Consider the following 22,471-nt stretch of genomic DNA (forward strand, 5'->3'; position numbering starts at 1 on the left):
AAGCTCCTCAGTATTTTGTTGGGAGTTTGTTGGCACCTCTTGGTGGAGTTTTGTTCTTGCCAAACAAACACCCTTTGGGTTCATGGCTTCTCTCTGGTCCACAGAATCACAGCATGGGTTGGGTTGGAAGGCACCTTAAAGATCATCTAGTTTCAGCCCCACTGCCATGTGCAGGGACACCTTCCACTTGACCAAACTGCTGAAGGACTTGCCCAACCTGGTCTTGAACACCTCCAGGGAGGGGATATCCATACCTTCCCCGGGCAACCTGTTCCAGTGTCTTGCCACCCCCACTAAAAATGGTGAGCACCACTCTGCCCTCCCAGCAGCTCTACCGTATCCCAACACCTCCTCTAACCCACACAGATGGGTCATGACAGGGTTTTTAAGAGGAACACTTGGACTTTGGGTACTTATCTCCACCAGCTTGATGGGGCAGGTGAGCAGGGGGCTCCAGTTCTTCTGTCCCTCCCAGCCTCCGTAGGATGCTTTGCTTTGGTGATGCCTTGCTTAAAGCTTTGCTCTAGAGCTGCTAAAATTAAACCAGTGAGCCCATTTCAGGCTGCAAACAGAGCATTCCTTCTCCACCCGCGTGCTCTGGATGGACATCAGAAGCCAACCCCAGGCTGTTAAATCCCCTGTGTGAAAACAATCTTCTGTTCTGATCCTCAGGCCACCGCCGCTTGCTGCGAGTTCCCAAACTCGCGCTTAGCTGGGGGTGGGGGGCTCCAAAATGGGATTTGCCTGGAAATGGAAAATATAAACACAAGAAGCCAGTATCTCAGCAGCATCCTTACTGTTTTCAACAAAAGCTGGTTCTGCTCCAGAGAAGAAGGAAAGAAGGAAAACAGAAGCCAATTCATAGATAACAAAAGCAGAAAAATAAATCCTTCGGGATCTCATTCCAACCCCATCTGTCCCTGAATTATTTGGGAAAGAGACAGTGCAAAGATTCATAGATTCATAGAAAAGTTTGAGTTGGAAGGGACCTTGAAGATCATCTAGTTCCAACCACCCTGCCCTGGGAGGGACACCTTCCACTAAACCAGCTTGCCCAAGGCCTCATCTAGCCTGGCCTTGAACACCTTCAGGAAAGGAGCATCCACAATCTCCCTGGGCAACCTGTTTCAGTGTCTCACCACCCTCACTGTGACAACCTCTCCCTGCTTTCCAATCGATACCCTTAGTGTGGGGCCAGTCCTCATGGAGGTAAAAGCCTCAATGTTTCAGCCCTCGCTGAGCCGCTGTTGGGTGACATAAAACTGCTCCCTGAACATCCAGCCTCACTGGAGTCACAATCACAGAATGGTTTGGGTTGGAAGATACCTTTAAAGGTCATCTAGTCCACCCACCCTGCAGTCAGGAGGAACACTGGGAATGAGATGTGAGTTGCTCAGAGCCCCAAACAACCTGACCTTCAATGGTTCCAGGTACGAGGCATCTCCCACCTCTCTGGACAACCTAGGCCAGTGTCCCCCCACCCTCCTAGTAAAGAATATCTTCCTTATATCTAGTATAGATCTCCATTTTACTTTCAAACCATAACCTCTTGCCCTGTCACAACAAGTCCCTCATAAAAGATTGTCCCAATCTTATCAACCTCCTTCAAATATTAAAAGGCCATCAGAAGGTCTTCCTGGAGCCTTCTCCAGGATGAACAACCCCAATTCCAGCCTGTCCACACAACATTACAGCCTCAGCATCACTGCTGTGGCCTCCTCTAGCCCTCTCCAACAGGTCCATGTCTGCTGTGCTGAGGGCTCCAGAGCTGACCCCAGCACTGCAGATGGGGCCCCAGCAGAGTGCAGCAGAAGGGCAGAATGACCTCCCTCCATCTGCTGCCCATGCTGCTGGGGGACAGCACAGGACACAGCTGGCTCTGAGCTGGCAGTGCACAGTGTCTGCTCATCTCCAGCTTTTCACCCAGCAGCATCCCCAAATCCTTCTCCACAGGCTGCTCTCCAACCCTTCATCTCCCAGGCTGTCCCCTAGCCCATGAGGACCTTGCTCTTGGCCTTCTGGCACCTTATGGGATTCACATGAGCCAAACACCCCAGCAGCAGCCTTTGGAGAGAGCTCCAGAAAGCCTCAGCGAGCTGCTTTGCTCTGAAGTCCCAGTGCCACCATTGTTTGTTTAGGGTTTGTTTGGTTTGGTCGTTGAGATATTTTTAAAGAGATGAAGGTCCAAACTGGTTTAATTTGCAGCCTTTCAGATGTGTGAGCATCAAGCTGTGTAGGCACACCCCATACCGTGGCACTGGGGACCCTGCTGGTTTCCATGAGTTCGTGTTTGTCACTTCCACTGGTGTGGCCACTGCTCCTCAGCCCTCTCGGCTGGAATTCAGGTGTGCAGGTGGAGGGGACCTTGAGCTCCTGTAGGTCTCACTCTCGGCTGATGTTTCCCGAGTCTGGATTTTCCTTTCTCCGCGATCCCCGCAAATCTCTCCACACACCACCTGCCCCGCAGCACTGGCGGGTCTTTGCCCACCCAGCACCTATCAGGGGGACCAAACAGGAGCTGCGACACCAAGCCCTGGCTCCTGCTGCCTTCCCTTCTCTCTCCAGAAGGGTTTCCGTCCCCTGACTGCAGCCCCCACCCGCTTTCTCCCCACGCAGCTGAGGCAGGACAAAACTCCTGGCACCAGTGACTCCAGTCCTGGCCACTCGCGGAGCTTCCAGCCGCAGATCACTGACACGGCGAGGGCAAGCAGGAGTTAAACCCACAGCAGCCACTTTCCTTATCTTGAACCCTTTTTTGTGCCAGCTCTTCCACCCAGACAGCCCGGTGCCACGGTGCCCCCGGGGCGGCGGCAGACCGCGGGCTGCCCTCCCGGGCCGCCGGTGCCGTTCGGGGCGCCTCTAGGTGTCTCCCTCCGCCGGTTTTCCCCCGGCTGGGATTTTTCCTTTCTCCGAGATCCTGCATTTTTTTTCCCGATCCCTTTCTGATCCCTTTCCGGCCATGTGTGATTGCCGTTTCCTCTGGGCGTCCATTTCATCAGCCCGAAAATTAAGGAGCAGCGGAGGAGAGAGGAGCGGCGGGCGGCTGCTTGGGAGGCCCCCTCCTCCTCCGTCTCCTCCTCCTCCTCCTCCTCTTCCTCCACCTCCTCCTCCTCCTTCTCATCCACCACCGCCACTCTCCGCCACCCCACATCCTATCCCACCAGGATCTCTCACCGCTTCCTCGGCTTGACCGAACAACCCCCTCGACACCCCCATCGCCGCTCCCCAGTTCCAACCCCGGCCCCGCTTGGCCCGGCGGCCGGGGGTGGGGATCCGCCAGCTCCACGCCGACACTTCGGGGGTGACTTGGCTTTTTTTCTTTTCTTCTTTCCCCAGCTCCCCAGACCACCTTCTTCACCCACAAAGGTGTTTCCACCATCTCCCTACGGCGGCCGGATGGTTTTTCTCCCCCCCAGCTCTCAACCACAAGGCCGACACGACCGGCGCTGCCCAACGTCTTCTGCCACCATCGCTGGATGCCAACGCCGGGGCCGGATTCAAGCTCGGCGAGAAGGTCACGGCACCTCCAGCCCACCCCTTCCCTCCCCGCTGTCACCAAGCCTGCGTGGTGGCCGTGGAGCGGCGGTGGAGACGTCGCCCGTAGAGGAAACCCCCGCCCGGGGCGAGCGGAGAAGATCCCCAGGGAGCTCTCAGCCCTTTGGTTTGTCCTCTCCTGCATGAGACAGCCTCGGCTCTGCGGCTCCGCCGGGCGATGGCCGCGCACTGAAGATGTCCATGGCCAGGCTCAGCAGCGTCAATGGCTTTCTGGAGGACAGCAGGATGGAGGCAGGGGACATGGGCAGGATTCTCCGCTGCCTGGAGATGGGTACCGTCCTCACCTTGTTCTATCAGAAGAAGTCGCAGAGGCCAGAGAGAAGGACCTTCCAGGTGAAGTTGGAGACCCGGCAGATCATCTGGAGCCGGACGCCCGAGAAGGTGGAGGGGGACAGTGAGTAGCGGCGGCGGCGGCGCGGGGGGCTGGTGGGGTGTCCTCCTGTGGTGGGGGTACCTGGCTGTGGAGCTCCTGGTGGAGGTGGGCTGTCCTGCTGTGGTGGGGTGGCCGGCTGTGGGGTGCTTGGCTGCGGTGGGGTCCCCTTTCCATGGCGGGATGCCGGGTTGTGGGGTGTCTGCCCATGCTGTTAAGTTCTGCTGTGGTAGGGAGACTTGGCTGTGGGGTGTCTGGCCATGCTGGAGTGACTGGCTGTGGAGTGCCCTGCTGTGGTATGGTGTCCTGCTGTGATGGGGTGCCTGGTCACGGGGTGCTTGGCCATGGCAGGAAGTCCTGCTGTGGTGGGATGACCAGTTTTGGGGTGCCTAGGTGTGTTGGGATGCTTGACCATGCTGGGGTCACCCATGTTAGGAAGTCCTCCTATGATGGAGTTTCTGGCTGTGGGATACTTCAATGAGGTAGGGTACATGGATGTGGTAGGGTGCCCTACCATGGTGGGGTGACTGATTATGAGGTGCCTGGACATGTTGGGATGCTCAGCCATACTGGGATGACTGTCTGTGAGGTGCCTGGCTGTGATGGGGTGCCCTACTATGGTGAGATGTTCTGCTGTGGTGGGATTCCTGGCTGTAGTGGGATACCCAACCACAGTGAAGCGCCTGGTGGTGATGAGTTGACTGGCTGTGGTAGGGTGCCCACTGTGGTGGGGTGCCTAGATACAGTGGAGTGCCTGTCCATGGTGGGGTGCCCAGCCATGATAAGATATCCAGATATAGTGGGGGGCCTGGACATGGTAGGATGCTCAACCATAAGGGGATTGCTGCATATGGTGGAATCTGGCCGCACTGGGGTGCTGGGCCAGGAAGGGGTGTCTTGCTGTAGCAGGATGGCAAATTGCAGTGGGATGCCCTACTGTGGTGGGATGTCCAACTATGGTGGCATTCCCAGAGATAGAAATGTAGGAGCTGCTGGGCTGAGCAACCCTCACCTCCTCCATCCCAGCTCATGTGATCCGTAAGTTGCTGTGGGGATCAAGATGCTGCCATTTCATCCATGGGGGTTGAAGTCCTCCCTGGCAAGGAAATAAAAGAGCTGGCTACCGCTTTGCCTGCTCATGGTGCTTCTAGCCAAAACTGAGGAGCTCAGGCTGCTGGGGCAAGCAGCAGCATGAGATGAAATATGGTGTTGTCCCCATGCAGCCCAGAGAGAACTTGGCCAGCTGTGTCTTGCCCCACATGTGTTAATGATGTCAGTGCAAAGTTTGGTGGCACAGGAGTTGCTGCCGCTGGAGCATCCGTGGTCACCCTTCTTTGTGGGTTCACTAGTGGCTAGTAGGCTGTTGGCCCATGCTACCACCACTGGTCATCAGTAGAGGTCCATGCCTTGGTGCTCGTTACCGCAAGGCCTGCACCTCCCCTTAATTTATGCTCAAAAGAGCCAGTGGATGAAAACATGAGGTTGGAGCGATGTGGATCCATACCATCACCTCAGCCAACATCCCCATGTGAGGAGGAACCCAGTTTTGGGGTATCACCTCACCTGGATGATGGCAAAGCCCATCTTGGAGGTTTGAGAGGTGACAGGTGTCATTTCCCTCGGGATCTTGGGGAGTGTCTTTAAAAATTGCCCATCTAAAAATCACCACCCACCACTTGTTTTGCATGAGGTGGTGCAAAATCCCTAGGAGGGTTCAGCTCCTACTGAAGAGGGGACAACTCTGAGCCAGGCTGACAACCATGGGGAAGCTTTGAGCTGAGAAAGAGGGTGGCACCTGCAGATGAGCATTGTCACGAGCAGAATCCCTGCCTGTCTGGACCTGCTGTGTGCAGGAGCAGATGTGTGGGAGGAGGAAGAGGAGGAGAGATAGGTGAAAGGAGGAAGGACATCCAATTTTGGAGAGGTCTTTGTGTGGAAGAGCTCATTCTCCACCTACATAAATAACATGTTCAGGAGCTGGGTTGAGGTCTCAGGTTGATTCTGGTGTCCTGCCTCAGTTTCCCCACCTTTGTTTTGGCTTCTCCCCTGTAACAGCCCAAATCCCACCGTAGGAATAAGTGGCCAATCATCCTCCAAGGACATCCCCTGGGAAGTGGCACAGTCCTGCCATCCAGCCCCACCACTCAGCCTTGGATGAGACCCATCCCACCATCTTGGTGGTGAGATGGAGCATCCTCACCCCCTGCTCCAGCCCTGCTCCATTCTCACATGTGCTCTCATAGCCACAATATGGAAGTGCTGGGATCATCCTCAGGGTCTTGCTCCCACCCTGTGTCCAACCTCACGCCTGTCCAGATCATTTCAAATCCCTTCTTCATCCAGACCTCCCACTTGTGGAGGGATTAGTGGGGACAACTGTCAGCTCTGATGTCTCTGTTACGGGCTGGCAGGGCTAGGACGCAGAGCCTGGCTGTCTCAGCCGGTGCAGGATAACAACACGCCTCGGACGCAGCCGGCGGAAGCGTGTCCGTGCTGATGGGCTCACCTGCAGCATTGCCTCCAAAATCAGCCTCATCCTGGAGCCTTTCCAGCTCATCAGCCTCAGCAGACCCCAGCACAAAGATGAAATCTGGTGGAAAACTCCAAGACATGGAAACAGGGGGAAAGGCAGCTTGGCAGACTCAAGAGTGTTTCAGAGGGGCGTTCTGCCATGAGGATGGGTAGTTGGGGTCCCACCTCCAGCCTCCTGAACTCCAAATAGGAGACCGTTCATGGAGGACAAAATCCATCTGGGGTTTAGCACTGCTGGACCAGGAGGAAATCTTTTCCTCCAGGCTTTCAATCAGCTTCTCAACACCATGTGTAGCCCTGAGGGTGGTGAGACACTGGAACGGGTTGCCCGGGGAGGTGGTGGACGCTCCCTTCTTGCAGGTGTTAAGGGCCAGACTTGAGCAACCTGGTCTAGTGGTAGGTGCCCCTGCCTGTAGCAGGGGGGTTGGAGCTGAGTGATTTACAGGGTCCCTTCTAACCCAAACCATTCTGTGAATCCCCTCGTAGAGGAGGATCTGAGCTGTCACATGTCCCACCAGAAAGGATGACCATGGTAAAGATGAGGGGACATAACTTGTGCCACCGCAGCTGGGATTTCCCAGCACAACCATTCCCTCCAGCCGCTTCGCTTTGTTTTAATCCTCATGGATGAAGAACACTGCCAGGCTCTCAACGTCCCTGAAAGCCACCAGGCAGAACCTGGTCCTGCATCATCTCCCAACTGTTTCAAAGCTTCTTTGCGCCAAAGCTTCTTTGCACCAAAGCTTCTTTGCATCAGAATAGGGAGGGGGCAAAAAAAGGGATTTTCACAGCTGGAACCAACTTCCAGAGTGTTTTCAATTGCCCGGGACCCCTGAGACAATGCGGGGAGGAGTTTGGAGACATAGTTGTGACATGATGGCTGCAAATCCGCTGCAGATGTGGTTTCCAGGAAGCCACCGGCCGTGGTGCATTGTGCAGCCCTGTGCCGCTCCCTCTTCCTTCAGCTCTTTGTGGGGCTGGGATGTTTGTCCCGAGGAGAAGGACTTGGGGGTGCTGGTGGGTGAAAAGCTGGACGTGAGCTGCCCAGAGCCAGACGTGTCCTGGGCTGATCCCCAGCAGCATGGGCAGCAGGTGGAGAGAGGAGATTCTGTCCCTCTGCTGTGTTCTGCTGAGACCCCCACCTGCTGTGCTGGGGCCAGATCTGGGATCCCAACACAAGAACCTGCTTGGGAAGGTCCTGTGGAGACCAGGAAAATGATGAGAGGGCTGGAGCATCTCTGCTGTGAGGCCAGGCTGGGAGAGTTGTTGTTCAGCCTGGAAAAGAAAAGGCTCCAAAGAGAACCTTCTGGTGTCCTTTCAGGACTTCAAGGGGGTCTGTAAGATGGGGACAATCTTTTGTTAGGGACCTGCTGTGTCAGGACAAGGGGCAATGGTTTAAAACTAAAAGAAGGGGATTCAGACTAGATCTAAAGAAATTCTTCACTGTGAGGATGGTGAGACCCTGGCCAGGGAGGTGGGAGATGTCCTATCCCTGGAACCAGTCCAGGTCAGGTTGTCTGGGGCTCTGAGCAACCTGTTCTGGTTGCAGATGTCTCTGCTGGCTGCAGGGGGTTTGCACTAGATGACCTTCAAAGGTCCCCTCCAACCCAAACGATTTGATGATTTGATGACTCTGTGGTAGTTGGCAGCACCCAGATGTCAGGTCAGAGGCTGGATCATGAAGGTGGTGAGCTGGGGGCTGACTACATTGTGACTTGGTGGTGGAACCTTGGTAGCTACTGGCTTCTGCTTTTCCCTGCCACCCTGTGGGTGGGCAGGTTTGGGGATAAGCAGCTGTTTTTTAACCAGCAACCCCCCCTTTACACCCAGATACCTGCCTGCTTGTCCCAAAGAGGGTTTGCTCTAAGCCATTGAAGCTGCAGAGGGTCACCATCAAGGTTTCATTTCGGAAGATCTGCTCCTGAATAAATGCATGTACAAGGGTGCAGACCTCCTTTGGCCAGCTAAAACTCCACCCAGATCCATGAAATCCAGCTTGTGGTCATCCAGGCTGGATGAAGCCTCCAGTGTTTTCCAGACTCTTTTCCTCTCCTCTCTCCTTGCTTCATCAGCCCAATTTCTTCCCCCATCCCATGTTCTTTGTCCAGCTTTGCTCTGGATTTGGGATGAGAGTGAAGTCACCATCTCTGAGGATGTTTGAAAAAAAGGTGTGGACATGGCACTGAAGGACCTGGTTTAGTGGCCACAGTGGTGTTGGGTTGATGGCTCTTAGGTCATTATAGAGATCTTTTCCAACCAAAGCAGTTCTGTGAATCTGTGAGTCTGGATTTAGGATTAGGGTGTTCAGGAAACATGTGGACATGGCACCTTTTAATTAAAGGCCATGGTGATGTTGATTTGGTGGTTCTCAGATGATCTCAGAGGTCTTTTCCCACCAAAACAATTCCATGATTCTACAGTCAGGGCACCAGCAGCCCTTCCCCACCACCAGGGCAGCATCGGAAACGCGGCTGGGCTGGAAGTTCTCCAGGAAGTGACCTATTTCCTGGCAGGACAATACCTCGGCGCCGCGATCAGGCCACTCTTGGCCATACAAAGGTCCTTTCCGGTGCCGGCGGCTCAACTCCGGATCGTGGAGCTGCCCACAGGGGTGATGCTCCTGCTATCCAGATCAGCTTTGGCTGTTATTAATCATCTCATCGTATTACTGTGCTGCTGCTGCTGCTGGGACGTGTCCGCTCAGCCAGGGAGAGGTTGGAAGTATCCTCTGGTAATGTAGTGGTGAGGAAGACCAGGGTCCGGAAACCCAACCCTCCTGCTGCTGACAGGGCTTTATATAGCGGGATAATGAGAGAGCAGCGTGGCAGGAAAGAACCACCCTGTGGTCCAGGCTGCTGGAGCTGCAAATTGCCACCTTTGGGTAGATGTCTTCATTTAAAAGATGAGCTCAGCCTGCCCCAGAGCCGGGGAGGAGAAGCGGCTGGAGATGAGCTGGTTGGGATGGGGCAGGCTGAGCTTGGAGGACACGTGGCACCCACAAAGCTGGGAAAGCAGTGGGCAGCACTGCTGGGATGCCACATCCTGGGGACATGAGTCTGTGGAGGACAAATAGGAGTAGGGTGAAACTATATACATGGAGGCAGTGCTGCAGGGACACCTTATGCTGGGCACACGGATCCCTGGAGGACACATGGACCCAGCACCGGTGGTGCTGCCATGCAAGGGCGGCAGTGCTGCAGGGACATCCTGTCCTCATGACATGGGTCTGTGGAGGACATACGTCCACGGCACCCATGGTTCTGCCACGCAAGGGCAGCAGTCCTGTCCTGGGGACGTGAATCACTGGCCATGGCCATCATGCATCAACAGGCAGTGCCATGGGGATGCTCCATTCTGGGGACACAGTTCCATGAAGAACATGTAGTGCCATATCATTGGGTGGCAGTAGGGACATGTCTTCCTGGAGGACCCATGACTGCAACACCCGCAGGAACATCACACAGCAATGGGCAGTGCCATGGGGATGCCACATCCCAGGGACAAGCCTCCTGAGGTGGCCATGGTCTCCTGGCAGCGCCACCTCCTGTTGCCTGAGCCCGCGGTGGCAGCGTGTGAAGGTATCAGGGGACAATCCCAGGTTCTGTCTCCCCGCAGTCGACATTCGGGAGATCAAGGAGATCCGCCTGGGGAAGAACTCCCGGGACTTCGAGCGCTACCCCGAGGACGCGCGCAAGCTGGACTGCAGCATGTGCTTCATCATCCTCTACGGCATGGACTTCAGGCTGCGGACGCTCAGCATGGCCGGTCAGTGCGCTCCGTCCTTGTCCCGCCTGGCTGCCCTTGGGCTCTCGTCCCATCACCGACCCCAGCTCCCCCATCCTCACCTCACCACCCTCCTCTTTCTCCTTCAGCCTTCTGCGAGGAGGACATCAACTTGTGGATAACAGGTCTCAACTGGCTGGTGGTGGACACCCAGAAAGCCCAGACCCCGCTGCAGATCGAGAGGTGAGGAAGGACCAGCAGGTCTCCTTTCATGGTCAGCATCTGGGGGACAAAGCCCACCCTGGGTTTGGTTCCTCAGTGGGGCTGAGCACCATCTGCCATCCCTTCCTTCCCAGGTGGCTACGGAAACAATTTGATGGGATGGACCGGTCACGGGAGGGCAGGTGAGGACCACCCCGTGCCAGGAAGTGACTGGTGGGTTTGACTGGACAGGGTACCCCAAATCTGGACCCCAGTGTCCTCATGGCTGCTGCTGCCTTTCCACCAGTGCCAGGAAGGGCTGGACCATCAATGTAGCCTGTAAACATCTCCCCAAGACAGCAAAACCCCAAAATCAAATGAATTTGGACCAAAATGATTATGGGAATGGACATCATCTCCAGGTGGTTCTTGGACATGCTCCTTCTCCCCAGCCTCATGCCAGAACCTGTGTAACTGTGTGCTGTACCACAGTGGGGGTCTACAGTCTGGTAGGGTGGGAGCCCCACACCAAACACCACACTGTACCAGGTTTTAGGGTGAAACCCTCGGTGTTGGGTGCTGAGACCCGACCAGGGGCTGTCCATCCTCTGTGGGGCCTGGCCAGCACCCTGACACCATCTGCACTCTCCTGCAGCATCACAGTGAAGGACCTGAAGGCCATGCTGCCGCAGGTGAACTACCGTGTCCCAAACATGAGGTTCTTGAGGGACAAACTTGTGGTAAGGACTTGCTAGCTACACAAGAAGATGGTCTTCAAGCCATCCCTGGTGTCACCAGCTTAGGTTGGGTGGCTCCATGCTCATGAAACATCATCTCCCACAGGAGGTGGAAGCCAGGAATGAGATGACCTTCTCCCACTTCATCCAGTTCTACAAGAACCTGATGTTTGATGCACAGAAGTCGGTAAGAGCCACAACTTGTCCTCTAAAGCATCTCCCACCCAGTGTGATGTGTCCCTCATCAGCTGAGCCTGGCTCTCTCCTTTGACTTGCAGGTCATTGAGCAGCTGGAGCTCTCCTTCCCTTTGAGGTGAGTATCCAGGGAATTCTGTGGCTTCTATTCCAGACAACATTCCAGAAATTGGATCTGTTATGTGGGCAATGCAGCTGGGTGGCGGGACAGAGCTGGGGATGGGAGAAGGGATGGAAGTGGGGGTGGAAAGCAGATAGGAGAAGGGATGAGAGTGGAAATGGGAGCAAGAACAAGAGCAGGGATGAGCAGGGATGGGAGTGGGAATGGGAGCAAGGAGAGGGGATAGGAATAGTAGAGGGAATAGACATAGAGATTAGAACAGAGATGGAATTAGGAGTGGAAATGGGAATGGGAGTGCAGATGGGAATGTAGATGGGAGGGATGAGCAGGGATGGGAGAAGGGATGAACAGATATGGAAGTGGGGCATAGGAATAGGGATAGGAGCCAGGACAGGAGTGAGGTTGAGAGCAGGGACAGAAGCAGGAGTGGGAAGAGATGAGAGTGGAGGTGGGAGTGAGGATGGGAGCAGGGATCTGAGCAGAAATGGGTGTGGAAATGGGAGCAGGGATGAGTGCTAGGGATGTAGGAACATGTCACCTGCACTCTCCCCAGGCCCCCTGTGCAGCTGGCAGGACTTGGGGGCATCATGGGGCTGAGGTGACCTCAACCTTTTCATGGGGTCTGTCCCAACTCCTGCTCCTGGTCCCCACTGATGGCTGCTCCATGTTCCAGGAACATGGATCGCCCTGAGCTGTGCCAAATCTCCCTCTATGACTTCCAGAAGTTCTTGCTGCATGACCAGAAGGTGAGTGCTCTTAGACACCTGCCTAGCATCACTCTTAGCTTCAACCTGGGACCTCCATGGGATGTCCCAGCCCAGCTCCTCCTGTAACAATGGCTATGTTTCTGCTCCAGGAAGCCTGGGCCAGCGACATGGGCATGGTGAGGGACTACATGTGCAGTTACCTCAAGGAGGGCTGCAATGAGGCAACAGACCCCTCCTTCCAGCTGGATGAGGTGGGTGGTCCCACACAGCACCCACCCAAAGGCATCTCCTTGTCCCCATCAGACTCTGACCTCTCCGCTTCCCTCCCCAGTTCCTTACATACCTCTTCTCCAAGGAAAACATGGTAATGGACTCCAAATATGAGCGCGTGGTGCCTGAGGAGATGAACCACCCCCTGTCCCAGTACTGGATCTCCTCCTCCCACAACACGTAAGGACTGAGTGGGCTTTCCTCGGGGACCTCTGTGAGCATCTCATCACCTTTGTCAAGGCAGCCTGGGCCACTGATGGTCCTTCTCACCCCTCCGCAGGTACCTAACAGGGGACCAGTTCTCCAGTGAGTCCTCCCTGGAGGCGTACGCCCGCTGCCTGCGCATGGGCTGTCGCTGCATTGAGTGTGAGTCCCACCAGAACCCTGTGCTGGTCCTTGATCTCCCCCAGAATTTCATGGTCCATCAGACAGACCATCCTCTGCACCCATCGTGCAGCACTGGGGGCGGGGGGAATGTCCTTCCATGTCCTTTAGGGGCCCACAAACATGGTCCCCAGTGCATGGTTGGTGACCAGAATGTGTTAACCAAGGTGTCTCCTCACTCAGTGGACTGCTGGGATGGTCCAGATGATCTCCCCATCATCTACCATGGCCACACGCTCACCTCCAAGATCAAGTTCCTGGATGTACTGCACACCATCAAGGAGCACGCATTCGTCACCTCTGAGTAGGCTCCAGCACCCCAGCAGCACCCCAGGTCTGGGCCCAACAGGCAACCTCTCCCTCACCTTCATCTGAGGTCACCATTCCCACCTGCTCCTTCCAGGTTCCCCATCATCCTCTCCATTGAAGATCACTGCAGCATCGTCCAGCAGAGGAACATGGCCTCCCACTTCAAGAAAGTATTTGGAGACATGCTGCTCACCAAGCCAGTGGACATCAATGCCGATGAGTTGCCCTCACCCACACAGCTCAAGAAGAAGATCCTAATCAAGGTATGGAGTGGACACAACCCTGAATCCTGCCTTTGCAGGAGGCAGAAGGACTGTGTTGGGCTGTGTGTTATGGTGGGTTTCCCAGATCTTGGAACCCAAGAGCAATATCCCTCCGTGCACATGTAGGACATCTTCAATGTTCTGCTGCAAGAGACAGTCAAGGGGATCATGGGGTGGTAGAAAGTGACCTGCAGGATCCCACACATGGAGATCAGTGTGATGGTGAGCATCATGGTGAGCTGCCTTCTCTTGTCTCCAGCACAAGAAGCTGGTCGAGGGGAACCTGTATGAGGAGGTCTCCACCGCCAGTTACTCAGAGAATGACATCAGCAACTCCATCAAGAATGGCATTCTCTACCTTGAAGATCCCATCGACCACGTAAGGGTCTCTCTGCCAATGGCAGCCAGGGGTCAGATAGGGATGAGCATTGGGGCTTGAGTTGGCTGTGGGCTTCTCTGGACCGCTGCAATGCTATGAGGGACAGGAGAGAACAGAAACAAGAATCTCAAAGCCCTGTCCCTCTATGCTATCAACCTCCCAAACTTGGTGGTGCTCTTCCTCCCTCCCAGACCTGGAGCCCTCATTATTTCGTCCTGACAAGCAACAAGATCTACTACTCGGAGGAGACATCCCACTACCAGTTCAACGAGGATGAAGAGGAGATGGAGCAGAAGGAGGTGCGTGAGGGGCAGGGGCACTTAGGGAGGACACCTTGGGGAGGGTGGAAGTTGACAACACTCATTTTGGGACAAACTTGTAGGAGTTCAACAACAACGAGCTGCACTTCACCGAGAAGTGGTTCCATGGGAAGCTGGGAGGTGGCCGCGATGGGCGCCAGATTGCTGAGAAGCTGCTCCATGAGTACTGCACTGAGACAGGCGGCAAGGATGGGACCTTCCTGGTGCGCGAGAGCGAGACTTTTGTGGGCGACTACACTCTCTCTTTCTGGTAGGACTTCTGTGGTGGAAACAGGATGCCACTCTCCCCAGGCTGGTCTGGGTGTCCCACCAAGGGCTGCCCCAGCAGTCAGTCCCCAGTTTGGAGGCTGGAATGGCTTTTACAGGGGGGAAGTGCCACACTGTTGTGCAGCACGCAGACCCCTGAGCACGGGGTGGTGGTAACGTGGACCTGAACTGACTCAGCTTCTCTCCACCACCATGGCAGGAGGTCCAGCCGGGTGCAGCACTGCCGGATCCACTCACGGCAAGAAGCTGGTGCCACCAAGTTCTACCTGACAGACAACCTAGTCTTTGACAGCCTCTACAGCCTCATCTGCCACTACCGCGAGGTGCCCCTCCGCTGCAACGAGTTCGAGATGCGCCTCACCGACCCTGTCCCCCAACCCAATGCCCATGAGAGCAAAGAGTGAGGATGGTCCCCAGCCCCATCCCATTGGTTCACCAACCTCTTCCATCCCTGATGTCGGATTTGGGTGCCCCCCTCGGGGTGTGGAGGCACTGATGTCAACCCACCACCTCTGTGTTCTGCTTGTCTAGGTGGTATCACGCTAGCCTGACACGCCTGCAGGCCGAGCACATGCTTATGAGGGTCCCACGGGATGGAGCCTTCCTGGTGCGCAAGCGCAGCGAACCCAACTCCTACGCCATCTCCTTCCGGTGAGCCTGGCCACCTCGATGCCACCACGAGGCTGGCTGGACTCAGTCCTGGTTGCCAACCAAGCTGAGAACTGCCTGGCTCATGTCTGTTATGAGTCCACAGTGGGTGGAAAGGATCTACTGTGGATCACCAGAATGACACAGTGAGGTGCATGATGCTGTTAGGGTGGAAACTCATAGCTGCAGCAATGGGAGAGCCACATCCTTGGGTTGTCTCCCTGGCGGCATCACACAGAACTACAGAACAGAATCGTAGGCACCATTAAGTTTGGAGCAGACCTCTAAGGTCATCAAGATTAACCAAATTGGGCCTTCAAGTCCAGCACCACCATGTCCACTAAACCATGCCCCAAAGTGCCATGTCTACACTTTTTTTGAAGACCACCAGGGATGGTGACTCCACCTCCCTGGGCAACCTGTCCCCACTATGGAGCCAAGGTCCAGCCACCTCTCACGTGTCCCCTCCCTGTCTCTCTTGGCCCCAGGGCGGAGGGGAAGATCAAGCACTGCCGCATCCAGCAGGAAGGTCGGCTCTTCATGCTGGGCAGCTCGGCCGAGTTCGAGAGCCTGGTGGACCTCATCAGCTACTACGAGAAGCACCCCCTCTACCGCAAGATGAAGCTGCGCTACCCCATCAACGAGGAGACTCTGGAGAAGATGGGCACCACTGTGAGTGCTCATGGTGGTGGGGATGGTGAGGACAGGGGCTCTGTGCCACAGGCAACTAAGACCCACTCCCAGTTTCATCATGGTGGGAAGGTCTCCTTCAGCCTCTTGGTTGAAGCCCAGCCAGAACTGGCCAAGCTCTATTCCACAGCTGTTATCCACAGTTATGGCTCCACCAGAATTCCCTTCCAAGTTGCAAAGGGACATTAGGTCCCTCTTGACCTCCTCTGGATCACACTGGTAGCCCAGATCCCAGCACATCCCCTTGTTGCCCCTGCCCACATCCTGGTGACCCACTCAGGCCTTTCTCCTTGCAGGAGCTGGACTATGGAGCTCTGTATGAGGTGCGGACCCCCCACTTCTACGTGGAGGCCAACAAGATGCCAATGGCCAGGGTAAGGGACTGAGCTGGTGTCCCTGGGTGGTGGAGGGTGGTGGGACATAACAACTCTAGTGCTGGAGGTCCTGGGTGATCCCCTCACAGATTCACCACACCTCCCACCTGAGAAGTGGAGATGTTTTGTTATGTTTTTCTGACCTTCAAGCAATGCTGAACCCTTCCCATATCACTATCACCTGAGGACAATCCAAGCTTCAGTGACAGCACTGTCACAATGTGGTGGGTAGGACAGGTGTGGTGAGACCTGTTAGTCCCAACAGCAAGGAAAGCCCCATGGACTCCTTTCCAGTGGGGAAAAAGAGCAGCTTTAGCATCAGTTCCCAGGTGGTGCAGTGTCCATCTTCAAGATTTTGGGTTCTGAGCTGGAACTGACCCAGACTCCATCCTTGGAAGGTTTTGGGACCAGGATGGTCTTGGTCTCTGTCCTCAGAGGGTTTTGAGATTGGGATGTTCATAGAGCTGACACTAAAGGAGGCTGGACTGTGGATTCTACAATGCCATGGTACAGCACCAGTCCACCTTTCAAGGTCCCTTTTTATCAGAGCAGTGTTTAGGATAAGACCAAACATGCGAAAGCTCAACCCAAAGGGACTGTGGTGGCATTGTGGGATTAAGGCCTTCAGTGCACCAGAAGAAACCACTGTAGGACCCAGAAGAATCACAGAATGACTTAGGTTGGAAGGGCCCGTAGTGATCCTCTGCTTCAACCTTCCTGCCTCAGGCAGGAATGCCTCTCAACGAGACTTGGTTGCTCAGGGCCTCAGAAGAACCCACTTTGCTCTGAATGTGGTGGTTCTACAGGACCACGAATACCTTTAGCCCTCTTAGCCCCTTTAATGCATCCTCCTGCTGACATGAGTGATTTAGGGGCATTGTTTAGAATTTAGGACCCTCCAGAGCTTTCATGTTCCACCATGGGGGCTTGAGAAGCTAGGCTGAGTGGGCCCCAGCTAGGCTGGGTGGTGACACACATCCCTCTTCTTGGTGGCCCAGTGCACAGTGAAGGCTCTCTACGACTACAAAGCGCAGCGGGAGGACGAGCTGTCATTCTGCAAGCAAGCCATCATCCACAACGTCGACAAGCAGGACGGTGGCTGGTGAGGACCTTTGGGTGGCCCTTTGGGTACACAGCACTGTGGGTGGAAGGTGGAGGGGACACCCTGAGCTTTCATCCTATAGTGGGTTTTAACTGCCTCCTTTTCTGTGTTCCCCCCCCCCAACCCCTTCTCCAGCCACCCCCTGACATGGCACACAGCATGGTGACCCCTGTCCCACCACCCCAAACCGCTCCATTTGCCTTGATCCTCTCACCCCTTGCAGGTGGCGAGGGGACTACGGTGGCAAGAAGCAGCTCTGGTTCCCAGCCAACTACGTGGAGGAGATTGTCAGTATGCAGGCACAGGAGCAGGATGAGGCTGTGAGTGCCACGGTCCTGCAAGGCTACCTGAAAGGCTCCCAGCTTTGTGCCCATCTGGACAATCCAGAGGCTGGGGGATGCTCCTGGCCCCACACTAGCCCGAGTCTTCTTTGGAATCTGGGAGATGCTCATGGTCCTACTTGAACCCAGATCTTTCTCCAGAGGCTGGGAAATGCTACCAGCCCAGATTAGCTCAGACCCTTAACCAGAGCCTGGGGAGAGCTTATGGTTCTGTTCCAGCCCAAACCCTTCTCCAGAAACTGGAGAATGCTCAACTGCAGAGCAGATCAGGTCACGTTCACCACTTTTGCTCAGACTTGACCAATTTGGAGGGCTGGAGGGAGGCTTTCAAATGGAGCAGTCACCAGGCTTGGCCCCACATGTCCTCTCCACCACCCCCACTTCTTTCTTCTCTTGCAGTCATCAGAAAACAGTCCCCTGGGAAACTTCTTGAAGGGCTTCATCGATGTGCCATCCTGCCACGTTGGTGAGTGTCCCCACCATGTCCTCACTGCAGCTACGGGAGCCTCTGCTGAAGCTCAGACATGAACTGAGGCTACTCAAACTCATCAGGCAGTTGCCAGCTGGGCTTGTGCTTAGCACAGTGTGGTGGGGAGCAGCATGGAGCTGGGCTTGGAGGGATTTGCATGGTGGGGGGTCAGGTGGGGCTGGTGGGGGCCCGGGAGCGGGACCGCTGAGGTTTCGTTTGCTCCACAGAGCCATCCGTTGGGAATGTCTTCAAGTAAAGCCCCCCTCTGATGTCCTTATAGTTATCTCCAAAGACGGGAGGAGCTCCAAACCATTTGTCTTCACCATCCATTCTCAGCAGATGTCCCACGCAGCCCAGTCGCTGGACGTGGCCGCAGACACTCAGGAAGAACTCAGCGAGTGGGTGGCTAAGATCCGAGAGGCCACGCAGAACGCCGATGCCAGGGTGAGGGGCACCAGGGTGAAGAGGATTCATAGAGTCATAGAATGGTTTGGGTTGGAAGGGGCTTTGAAGATCATCTAGTTCCAACCCCTCTGCCAAAGGCAGGGACACAGCAATGTGCCCTTGTGGCCAAGAAGGCCAGTGGGATCCTGGGGTGTATTGAGAAGAGTGTATCCAGCAGATCAAGGGAGGTTCTTCTTCCCCTCTAGTCTGCCCTGGTAAGACCTCATCTTGAGTACTGCGTTCAGTTTTGGGATCCCCAGTTTACGAGGGACTGAGGGACAGGGATCTGCTGGAGAGGGTCCAGCAGAGGTCTACGAAGATGATTAGGGGACTGGAGCACTGCTTGATAAGGAGAGGCTGAGGGACCTGAGGCTTTTTAGTCTGGAGAAGAGAAGAGTGGATGGTTCCATTTCTCTGTGGATGGTCTTCAACATCTCCAGAGGAGGAGACTGGGGAAAGACCTTCAGCTCCTCTTAACCCTTGTGCAGATGCAAGAGGGGAAGATCATGGAGCGGAGGAAGAAGATCGCGCTGGAGCTCTCTGAGCTGGTGGTGTATTGTCGCCCAGTGCCGTTCGACGAGGACAGTAAGAGCTGGAGAAATGGGATGGTGGGATAAGCCTGGGGAGAGATGGGTGGGGAGAACCAAGCAGCCATGGTGGGCCACCCCCAGGCCACCACACAACTCCCGTGTTCTCCACTGATGGTCACCACGGTGCTTTCAGAGATTGGCACGGACAAGGCGTGCTACAGGGACATGTCCTCCTTCCCGGAGACCAAGGCGGAGAAGTACGCCAACCGCAGCAAGGGCAAGAAGTTCCTGCAGTACAACCGGCGCCAGCTCAGCCGCATCTACCCCAAAGGGCAGCGCCTGGACTCCTCCAACTACGACCCCTTGCCTATGTGGATCTGCGGGAGCCAGCTCGTGGCCCTCAACTTCCAGACACCTGGTAAACCCTGCTCCTGGGGTGGCTGCTGAGCTCATCCCCACGGGTGGCCCCAAAATCACCATCCCCAGTGGCTCTGCTCAGGGTTCTGTTGCTGGAGGTGGTGTGGATGATGTCTCCAGCCTTTGTTCTTATCCTGCTGGGGACATCTGCATGCAGTTCTTGGGTGCTCCATGCAAAACCCATCTGCATCTCTTCTACAACCAGGGTCAGGGGCTCTTGGCAAGGGGTTTGCCATGGCAGGACTTTCTGCCCAAGAGCCTTGAGGAGGTCTCTGAGCCTCACAGCTCAGAACTGCCCTGTCCTCTTGGCCACAGACAAGCCGATGCAGCTGAACCAGGCTCTCTTCATGCTCGGTGGTCGCAGTGGCTACGTCCTGCAGCCTGACATCATGAGGGATGAGACGTTTGACCCCTTTGACAAGAACAGCCTGAAGATCGTGGAGCCCATCACAGTCCAGCTGCAGGCAAGTGGGCAAGGACAGCGGGTCCACCTTGAGGTGGTCACCATCAAGATGGGAGCTTGCATCTTCCTTGCATTTTGGATCAACTAAGGATGGTTTTGACATGTTCCAGCCACAGATTTGCTCCATGGAGTCTCTGACCCCATGATCTCTTGGGTTTGTGGGTCTTTCTCCACATATGGCATCATTCTGGGGCGGGGGACAACCCCACAATTGCAGAAAGCTGAGCCTAATGTGAGTGAGATCAAGATGGAGGGCAGAGCAGATAAACCAAGATGTGACGTGGTCAATGATGGCCAGAAAGCTTTGGGTCAGACCAAACCTACTGAGCCACTGGGCTGGTTTGAGGAGTCTTTTCTTGCCTAGCATGGCTGGATTTCATCTTCTTCCTCCCACAGATCCTTGGTGCACGGCACCTGCCCAAGAACGGGAGGAGCATCGTGTGTCCCTTTGTGGAGGTGGAAGTGTGCGGCTCTGAGTATGACAACAGCAAGAACAAGACAGACGTTGTAGGTGAGGATCCATATGGGTGATGTTCCCATCCATCCCCTGTGCCGTGGGGACACCAGGACAACCCCAGCTATGTCCTTCATAGTCTTCTTGGTCATGTAGTTGATGGGGATGGGTTTTGTGGGGAGGTGAAGACAAGCATCTCCCACTAACGAGCTGGTGCCGTGCTGGTGGTGTCCATGTGTCTAGCCCTACTCTGATCTCCCTGCTCTCTCCTTGCCCCTCAAGCTGACAATGGCTTCAACCCTGTCTGGCTCTTCAAGCAGTTTGTCTTTGACATCAATAACCCTGAGTTTGCCTTCCTCCGCTTTGTGGTGTACGAGGAGGACATGTTCAGTGACCCCAACTTCTTGGCACAAGCCACCTTCCCTGTCAAGGGCCTCAAAACAGGTAAAAGTCCTCCCTCCTGCACCATCAACATCATCATCATGACTGTAGACTCGTAGAGCCATAGAACGGTTTGGGTTGAAAGAGATCTTCAAAGGTCATCTAGTCCAACCCTCTAACAGTCATCATCATCTCCCTGGGGATCTGGCTGTGGTGAGGCACTTGGACCCTGCCATGAGCTCATGTTGTGGTGTTGTGTCCAGGCTACCGCTCAGTGCCGTTGAAGAACAGCTACACGGAGGACCTGGAGCTTGCCTCCCTCCTCATCCACATTGAGATCATCAACGCCAAGGCAGGTGGCCCAGGCAGCTCGGGGATCCTTGTACCTCAGTTTCCCCAGCTGAAGCAAGGGAAAACAGCACCCTGGGGTGTCGTGTCCACCTCGCCAGCCTCATACCCTTGTGTTGGAGCAGGAGGAAGATGAGGAGAACCTCTACTCATCCATCCAGCAGCTGCGGGACCGCACCAGCGAGCTCTCCAGCCAGGTCTCCAGCTATGAGCGCACCAATGGCTGCGACTCTCGATACCAGCAGCGCCTCGACGAGCTACGGGCAGCCCAGGAGCGCCTCATGGAGCTCACCGAAGTCCGCAACCGCAAGTGAGTCTCCCCTCTCTGTGCCTTTGGGACGTCCATCTCGACAGGGTTCCTAAGGCCACCCCTCTGCTCCCAACCAGGTTGATGGAGAAGAAGAAGAGAGACCGGCAGATGGTCACCAAACGCAGCTGAGCTGGATGGATATGAGCCCACCAGCCTGCTGTGGATCTTCCCCACCACTTCCTCTTCTGCTGCAACCACCTTTGGAGGTGGGGTGGCTGGATCTGGACCATCCCTACCACACCTAGGCCTGGTTAACAGCAGTGTAACAAATCTGCGGACAAAAGGGGACTTTGGGTAGCTCTGCCTGTGGTGTTTCTCTGCCAGGGTGAGGTGGGAGGTGGGATGCTCTGATCGTACATCTTGAGTGCCTCCAGCTTCATCCTACGTGCCCTGGGAGTCGTGGTCATATCCCTGTCCCCTTGGGTTGGCCACCACAGCTCCTATTCATCCTGTGTCTTCTACTTCCCACCACAAGCCCTGTGACCTTATGGGGAAACTGAGGCACAACCAGCCCAGGATGGGACAAAGAACAGCCACATCCATCCTGGGGACAGGGAACAGGACCAGCTGGCAGCGAGGCATCAGGATGGGGACACAGGGGACACTGTGGGAGGCTGGGGGGACATTCTGTCCCCCTGCTATAAATATCTGTATTTTCTTCTTTTATCCAGCGTGTACATATGGCCAGGGGTGGGGTGAGGGCCTGCACCAGCTGCAGTATTAGGGCATGGAGGGGGTCCCAAAATGTCCTGAGGCTTCCCCATCATGGTCACCAGGGAGAAGGGGACAAGGTATGGTAGTGTCCCATGGAGCACGGGGGTGACAGGGTGCCCTGAGAAGGCACCAAGCAGAGTCAACAAGGTTGTCCTAAAGGGGACAAGGATGTCCCTGAGGTAACATCAGCGTTGGCACCAAACCCTGGGAATGGAGATGGATCCTGCCAGTGGAGGTGATGCCTGGTGGGTTGGTGGCTGGGGACATCTCGGGGTGTTCCCTAGGGTGGAGGGGTCCCGATGGGGTGGGATCTGTGTATTCTTTGTATGAAAATAAATCTATTTAGCCAGTATTCATACCCTGCTGCCGCAGGCTGGTGTCACCCCCCAGCGCCTGCGTGCCCCCAGGGTGGCGGCTGGGTGGGTGCAGTGCATCAACCTTGTCCCCATGACC

At 55.5% G+C, this 22,471-nt stretch overlaps 1 protein-coding gene across 1 annotated transcript; it reads left to right on the forward strand.

Annotated features, from left to right (window-relative positions):
* The first annotated feature begins 2,929 nt into the window (after nucleotides 1-2,929).
* Nucleotides 2,930-22,370, forward strand: LOC135181327 (1-phosphatidylinositol 4,5-bisphosphate phosphodiesterase gamma-1-like). The gene is made up of 32 exons (XM_064154428.1): nucleotides 2,930-3,949; nucleotides 10,073-10,222; nucleotides 10,330-10,423; nucleotides 10,537-10,584; nucleotides 11,037-11,121; nucleotides 11,225-11,305; nucleotides 11,397-11,431; nucleotides 12,108-12,180; nucleotides 12,291-12,392; nucleotides 12,473-12,591; nucleotides 12,692-12,777; nucleotides 12,979-13,099; nucleotides 13,199-13,367; nucleotides 13,627-13,746; nucleotides 13,938-14,045; nucleotides 14,129-14,316; nucleotides 14,533-14,733; nucleotides 14,865-14,984; nucleotides 15,470-15,653; nucleotides 15,968-16,045; nucleotides 17,044-17,147; nucleotides 17,371-17,467; nucleotides 17,888-17,954; nucleotides 18,238-18,401; nucleotides 18,890-18,986; nucleotides 19,125-19,349; nucleotides 19,664-19,812; nucleotides 20,208-20,322; nucleotides 20,548-20,709; nucleotides 20,910-20,998; nucleotides 21,120-21,304; nucleotides 21,382-22,370. Exons 1-32 carry the CDS (start codon nucleotides 3,730-3,732, stop codon nucleotides 21,431-21,433), a joined length of 3,888 nt encoding a protein of 1,295 aa, XP_064010498.1. The 5' UTR covers nucleotides 2,930-3,729; the 3' UTR covers nucleotides 21,434-22,370.
* The last annotated feature ends 101 nt before the right edge of the window (nucleotides 22,371-22,471 follow it).

The sequence above is a fragment of the Pogoniulus pusillus genome, chromosome 14 (genome assembly GCF_015220805.1).
Source record: "Pogoniulus pusillus isolate bPogPus1 chromosome 14, bPogPus1.pri, whole genome shotgun sequence".
NCBI lineage: Eukaryota > Metazoa > Chordata > Aves > Piciformes > Lybiidae > Pogoniulus > Pogoniulus pusillus.